Source organism: Haliotis rubra, unplaced genomic scaffold (genome assembly GCF_003918875.1).
Source record: "Haliotis rubra isolate DU_JTF1 unplaced genomic scaffold, ASM391887v1 Scf86, whole genome shotgun sequence".
Classification (NCBI taxonomy): Eukaryota; Metazoa; Mollusca; class Gastropoda; order Lepetellida; family Haliotidae; genus Haliotis; species Haliotis rubra.
Window position 1 is genome coordinate 1311406 of NW_025767590.1, and position 6148 is coordinate 1317553.

Below are 6148 nucleotides of genomic sequence, written 5' to 3' on the forward strand. Positions count from 1 at the left end.
TCAAAGCGAACCGATAAATTTATTTTCTGCCATGTATGAATATCAAAACAAACATTTCACGTAGATACACAAAAAACACCCATTATGTTTTCTAAGGTTTGAACGGCCCAATTATATTTTCCAATGTTACACAACCCCATTACTTTTTCCATGGTTTATACCCTCATCACCCTCACTATCAATAACAATACCCAGTTTCAAGACAACTGATAAAATCCAACAATACCCAGTTTCAAGACAACTGATAATATCCAACATTATTTGCATATTTTCTACACACAATAGTCACGCATAGAAACAACAACAAAAAAGCTGTAAATGCAGTAACACATGAACAAAATCCCACTTAACATATTCCATGGATGAACTTTAGTGTTCTACCTTACAGTCAACATAAATATCAGAGGGGTCAATTTTCAGATAAACAGTTTGTATTCATATTAAGACACTTGAATCAAAATGGAGTTGCCAGTTTCCAAAAAACAGACTGATGGACAAAAGCAGTATTATTGATTGAATCTACACTGGTGAGGCTGAAATTTACGTGTTACAATCCACTTACATTCAGAATATCTTAGTTTCTAACAAGCAGGGTCTTTACCTTTGGCTTTGATTTAAACATGGTTGATATTGGTACAGTATCATGACAGTGTCATATATTTGAAACACACTATTTTCAAAGCCTCTTACAATGTCACATAGAGTTCAATATTGTTAAACATTGTCAGACAAATCCCTCAGATATTTAATCTAAAACAGAATCACTGCTCATATAAAGAGCTGTTGTCATGTACAGATTAACCCAGTGAAAGTATAGCCTGTAGTAAGAGTTTGTCACAGTCTGGATCGGTGTTCAGGCTCTGAAGCCCTCGTTGATTCTGCGATCTGGTTTGATTGCATCCAGCACCTGACTGATGTCTCCGTTCTTGGCCTCGAAAGCAGTCGTGTGAGCCAGCCGCCATCATTTGTGAAACCCATCTGGGACATTTGATGGAGAGCCTCAGTAATCTTGGGGTCTGCAGGAAAAAAATGGAACACTTAAATATTTATTCACAGTACCGAGCATAACAGTTTTGCACTTGTTTCAAGAATTATATTGTGTAAGGTTTTAATGGACTGGATTCTCACAAAAATACACTGGAACAAAAGCCTCAGAATAATATTAAATGGTTCATGAATGATTAACTACAGTGAAGCAGTATCAGGAAAGTACACACCTGTCTTTACTTATCTGCTGTATCTAATTAACCTGTGTTCAGAACTGGCCTTGAGAGGGGAATACTCAGGTCTGTATCACACCTCTCAATGTAATATACCCCTACCCATCACCCCCTACAACACCAAATGATCCTTGCAACATTTTTTCAAGACCCTCCCTGTAATACATGACCAGCCCTTATATAATATTTAATAATTTTTAAGTGAAAAGTAGTACTGTTATTCTTTCACAACACTTTCAACCTCCACCTTCCCACATTTGCTGTGTCAGTTCTTCTCTTCCTGCTCCCCCCTCTATACGAAATGACCAATCCTTAATGAGCACACAGTAAGCACAAATAAAACTGTAGTGCATGTGACATGGCTTCCAATGTGGCCATATTGTCCAACTACAAAGTGCTATAAGTGCTAACCTGGGTGTGGAGGGCTTGGTGGAGATCTGGAGTTGGACAGAAGGGTCCACTCTCCTTCACAACTACCAGGGCCATCATTGATTTGCAGACCTTTCATTTTGTCTGTGACTGGTGCTTCGGAAGGTCTAGAGCCATCCTGAGCCGTTGTGTCTCGCGCCTCCTGCTGTTTGGGTTCTGTTGGTTTGGCGCCTGCTTCCTCTCTCATCTCGTCACTTTCCTTCCCAGCCTCCTTGTCCTGGTTGTTGCCAAAGCGACGATGGCAATGGCGGAATCGGTAACCATGGCCTCTGGGTCCTCCCCACCCAAAGCCCCATCCTCCTCCAAAACCTCTACATCCACGTCGGCCAGCTCCATGACATTGCCCACCACGACGGCGACCTTGATGCTCAACTTCAAACTTCACATCAATACCTAAAACACAAAAAACTGTTGTAGACAGTATCAACATTAACCTGTAATCTCTAATACATATTAAACTGAAGGTATGAAATTCATAAATCAATCTTTCAGAACACCTGTCAAAAGGTTTTGAAAAAATGTTTCTGGTCTGGAAAATATCTTTGACAAGGCTAATCTGTTACATTAACATAACGAGGCACTTGACATGTGAACTTCCTATGTTATTGTATGGGTTCTCATTCACAGACCCAACACAAAGCACAATATCAGTTACTGGATTTCCTCTAATAAGGGCCCCTGGCTCTTTATTTTTCAACGGACCTCCAGACCCGGCGCTTATTAAAATACCCTGTATTTTTAAAAGCGGGGATGAGTACATGAAGTTATGATTTAAGGAACCATTACATAATATATTTATTTTTAGACCAAGGGAGAATACATTTGCGAAAAAATGCAAAGGTCTATACCCGGCGCTTATTAGAGGCCCAGCGCTTATTTCTTAAAGCACTGCTTTATACCCGGTGGTTATTAGAGGCCCGGCACTTAATAGAGACCCGGCGCTTAATAGAGGAAATACGGTATGTTTAATGACAAATTCTTCACTAGAATTACAACAGACATGTCATATGATTTACTGTTATATTGTGTAGTCTGTGACATTCTTACCCCTTCTATATCAACAACCATTTGATATATCAATAACTTTGAGATACATTTACAATTAGACAACTACAACCTTGCAATACCAAAATTGCCTTATCAGAATATGCACCCCGCCTTGTTCCAAAAGCTGTATTGACACACCGGGATTAATTCACAATGCATCAACATACTGCTAAAAAGTGACACCATCATGTCACATATTGTTACTGACTGACATACCGAAAGGGTCCATCATGGCTGCCACATTCTCTCCCACATGGTGGAGATATTCCTCCTCGGGTCCAGCATCCTGTTCCCCGTCCTGGTTAGGGTCAGAGTCCGCCCCAGGGGGAACATCCCCCTCCGTTTCCATGCCACATCCACCATGACGGTTGTGCCAGCGGTTCATGTAACGCTTCATCCATCGGCGGAAGTGTGGAGGAGGGCGGAACGGCTGAGAGTAAGAACAAAGGCGATGAGTGATAAATGTTACTTAATGCAATCACACTTCAACAGAAAACTACCAATACTGAATAATATATTATGATTATTATTTCTGTTGTTATTATTAATATTGAATATTGAGGAGAGTGCATGTTCAAGTGCTGCAGGTTACCTCAACAATCAACAATGCTGTATATCAGGATATGTATATTTTTCTAAGTTATCACATAACACAAACCACAGTTAACAAAGAGACAACTGGATTATTCAAATTTTCACGTGAACATAAAACAAAATACTTTTCAATTTAAATGATCATGGAAATCTCACCATTCGTCCAGGGCCACACGAGTTCATGGGGGTCACAATCTTGAACATGTCATGTTCGGAGTGGATATTTTTAGCCTCACACTGGCTACAGAGATCATAGTCCGGGCACACGCAGCACTTGTAGCGGATCCCGCGGACGCCTCCCTCACATGCATCACAAACAACATTGGGGTGGAGCGTTCCACTGCTGTCGCTGCTGCTGGCAGATGACGTTGGAGCATGCTCTGAAATGACCAATCAGCAAACAGTATGAAACAGTCCTTGTTCAAAATTAAAATTGTTTGTATAGTTTGTTCATTAGGTTATATTTTTTTTCAAGAATGACATATAATATTACTGGTCTGTCCATATTTTGACATTAAGGTCCACCTATGAACACTCTCAACAGCTTGTATGGGGACTTGGAGGAACAGCTGGTTAGTGCTACATTACTTGAATATCCTTCTCTAAAAAGTACTGTTTTCAAAGTTGTGAGATATTATTGAACTGGAGATAGTTACCTAACAATCACAAAATCGTTGATCTCTTGTGGTGTCAGATGTAATTAAACACACAATATTCTATGTATTCTCATTACATATATTCTGATTCTTACAATTTAAAACATTTATATTTGTACATCAGTAAGCAAAGTGTGAAAAGATGACCAAGTAAGTTTATATATGTATATTGAAATACATGTAAGGAACTTCTTTAGAGGTAAATGCCCAATTTTCAAATCCTTCTCTAACAGACAGACCAGAAGGAAATGAAATACTCATTTCACAATGTAGTCAAATTGAATTTTTTCATTTCCCCTACGTTTAAAAATATTTAACTTCCTTGAAATGTTTACAACAATTACTGAAACAAACATGAGTCATCATGAAACTCCATGTCCTTCATTATTTGGTCTTGCCAACAGGAAGCTTCATAACGTCAATCAAGCTGTATGAAATATTATTAGTTTAAATTTTCATTTCAGGAAATGTGCTTTGACATTACAGCAATCCATTTACAAATGTACAAGTAACTGTCTCTATATGCCTCATATATTGAACACTGTCACTATAATGTTGCAAGATTTAAAATCTATATAATCCAGTCTCACCTCTAACATAGATTCTGAACACGGAATCAGTTACAAAGCCCAGAGCTTCCATCAGTTCCTCATCTGAAGAGAATGACACCAGGTCCCCATCGCTGTCTGGAGAAACAAAAAAATATATGTAAAACCCATTAAATATGAAAATACATACAATCTATATATACTCAATTGTATCATTTCACTGACTCATCTTCAACACCTGTTGCCAAGCTGTCATGGAAGACAAATGTATTCACTTCTAACATATCACATTGAATATCACCATATTTCACAGATAATTCCAATACCTATCATATTTGTAATTTGTCAAGTGTATATAAACATTCCTTTAAACAGTGGTAAAAATTGCAGCTGAATACAAATTCACATAAAAGCAAGTAACACATTTGGACATAAAAGGTTGCCATTTCATCATCTAGACCAACTTAATACGACACAAAATCATGTTGTTAACATAAAACTCATCAAAAAAAGGATCTTACTGTTGTCTAACATAAAGACTGTTAACAAACCACAGTCCAAAACATATCCATAAGGCTAAACAAAACATATGTTGTTGCATGGTTCCAGATCAACCCCAGACAAGGATCGTTCAACCCAAAATAGTTTTCTTATATTTCTCATATTGAACCACACTATTCCTCAACACACGGTATTGTCTTGCTTTTTTATAGCAATGTCCTCTTAGGAAGAAAACAAACCTTTACAAGAACGTACTAAAATCTGTCCGTTACTTATCCCATATATAACCTGTTAGTGTTGCTTATACTACTGGCCCATGTCACACACATAACTCACCTTTCCAAAAGAGGTTGAAGTTTCCAGTGACAAGTCCAGGAAAGACTTCTGACACCTTCGAAAATATGTAGGTAAAACTTGCAGATGCATCGGCAGGAACCCCGAAACGTCGGATCTCAGCTTTTGGGTTCCCATCTCGCTCCAGGAACGCTTTGATTACAACAGACATGTTTTTGCCTTTGCGAAGTGACAACGATTCAGTGTCCCTCAAAGGTGGATTTGTTGTAATAGTTTGGTTGACAGCTCTGTTGACGATCACGGACGTTGTTTGCAGTAAGCTACGTGGCCGGGCTTTGGAGCAGGGAAGGAATATCTGGGTTTATATACCTGTCAGTGTGGTGGTGGGAGGAGCAATCAACCACAGAATGTTTATTTTGATTCGCGGATTGGACTTCTGCGCAACTTCCTGAAGGATTCAGCACAAATTTGCCGTGTGTCACGGCTAAAAATAGCAAAAGAACGTTCCCGATCGTTCGATGGACCGGTTGTGGGCGTTCCTAGTCCGATTTAGAACGGACTCGTCAGAATCACGCGGTTGCATGAGTCATAGACACGTGACGGAAAATTTCGCGACCTTTCGAAATGAATGTAGATCTACTGCGTAGTTGCATATTTCCCCGAGATAATTAAGACGGAGAGACTGATAACGGTCCGTTCTAGAACGAAAGAGACCGTTCCATTTTGACAGGCGTAGAATGATTCAATGATCTGTAATATAATGAAAAACCAACGCGACAGTACAGAAATACGTACAAAATATATAGAACAGGAAATCTTCACTAAGTATATAGAATCCCCGGGTCTATTAAATCATTTT

General features: G+C 39.0%; 1 protein-coding gene across 1 annotated transcript; it reads right to left on the reverse strand.

The window, feature by feature from the left end:
• On the reverse strand, window positions 1-5710 carry LOC124262859 (sequestosome-1-like). Its single transcript, XM_046697440.1, has 6 exons — window positions 5332-5710; window positions 4537-4632; window positions 3447-3670; window positions 2913-3126; window positions 1632-2042; window positions 1-1016 (listed from the first exon to the last, which is right to left on the reverse strand). The coding sequence occupies exons 1-6, from the start codon at window positions 5498-5500 to the stop codon at window positions 835-837; spliced, it is 1296 nt and encodes a 431-aa protein (XP_046553396.1). The 5' UTR covers window positions 5501-5710; the 3' UTR covers window positions 1-834.
• Window positions 5711-6148: the final 438 nt, after the last annotated feature.

Bases quoted from the DNA above. Each gene is read 5' to 3' on its own strand.
- LOC124262859 (XM_046697440.1), bottom strand. From the start codon at position 5,500: ATGTCTGTTGTAATCAAAGCGTTCCTGGAGCGAGATGGGAACCCAAAA. The intron at 4,633-5,331 runs GTGAGTTATGTG...TTGTTTCTCCAG, and splicing joins CTTCAACCTCTTTTGGAAAG to ACAGCGATGGGGACCTGGTG. The intron at 3,671-4,536 runs GTGAGACTGGAT...TGGTCATTTCAG, and splicing joins GTTCAGAATCTATGTTAGAG to AGCATGCTCCAACGTCATCT.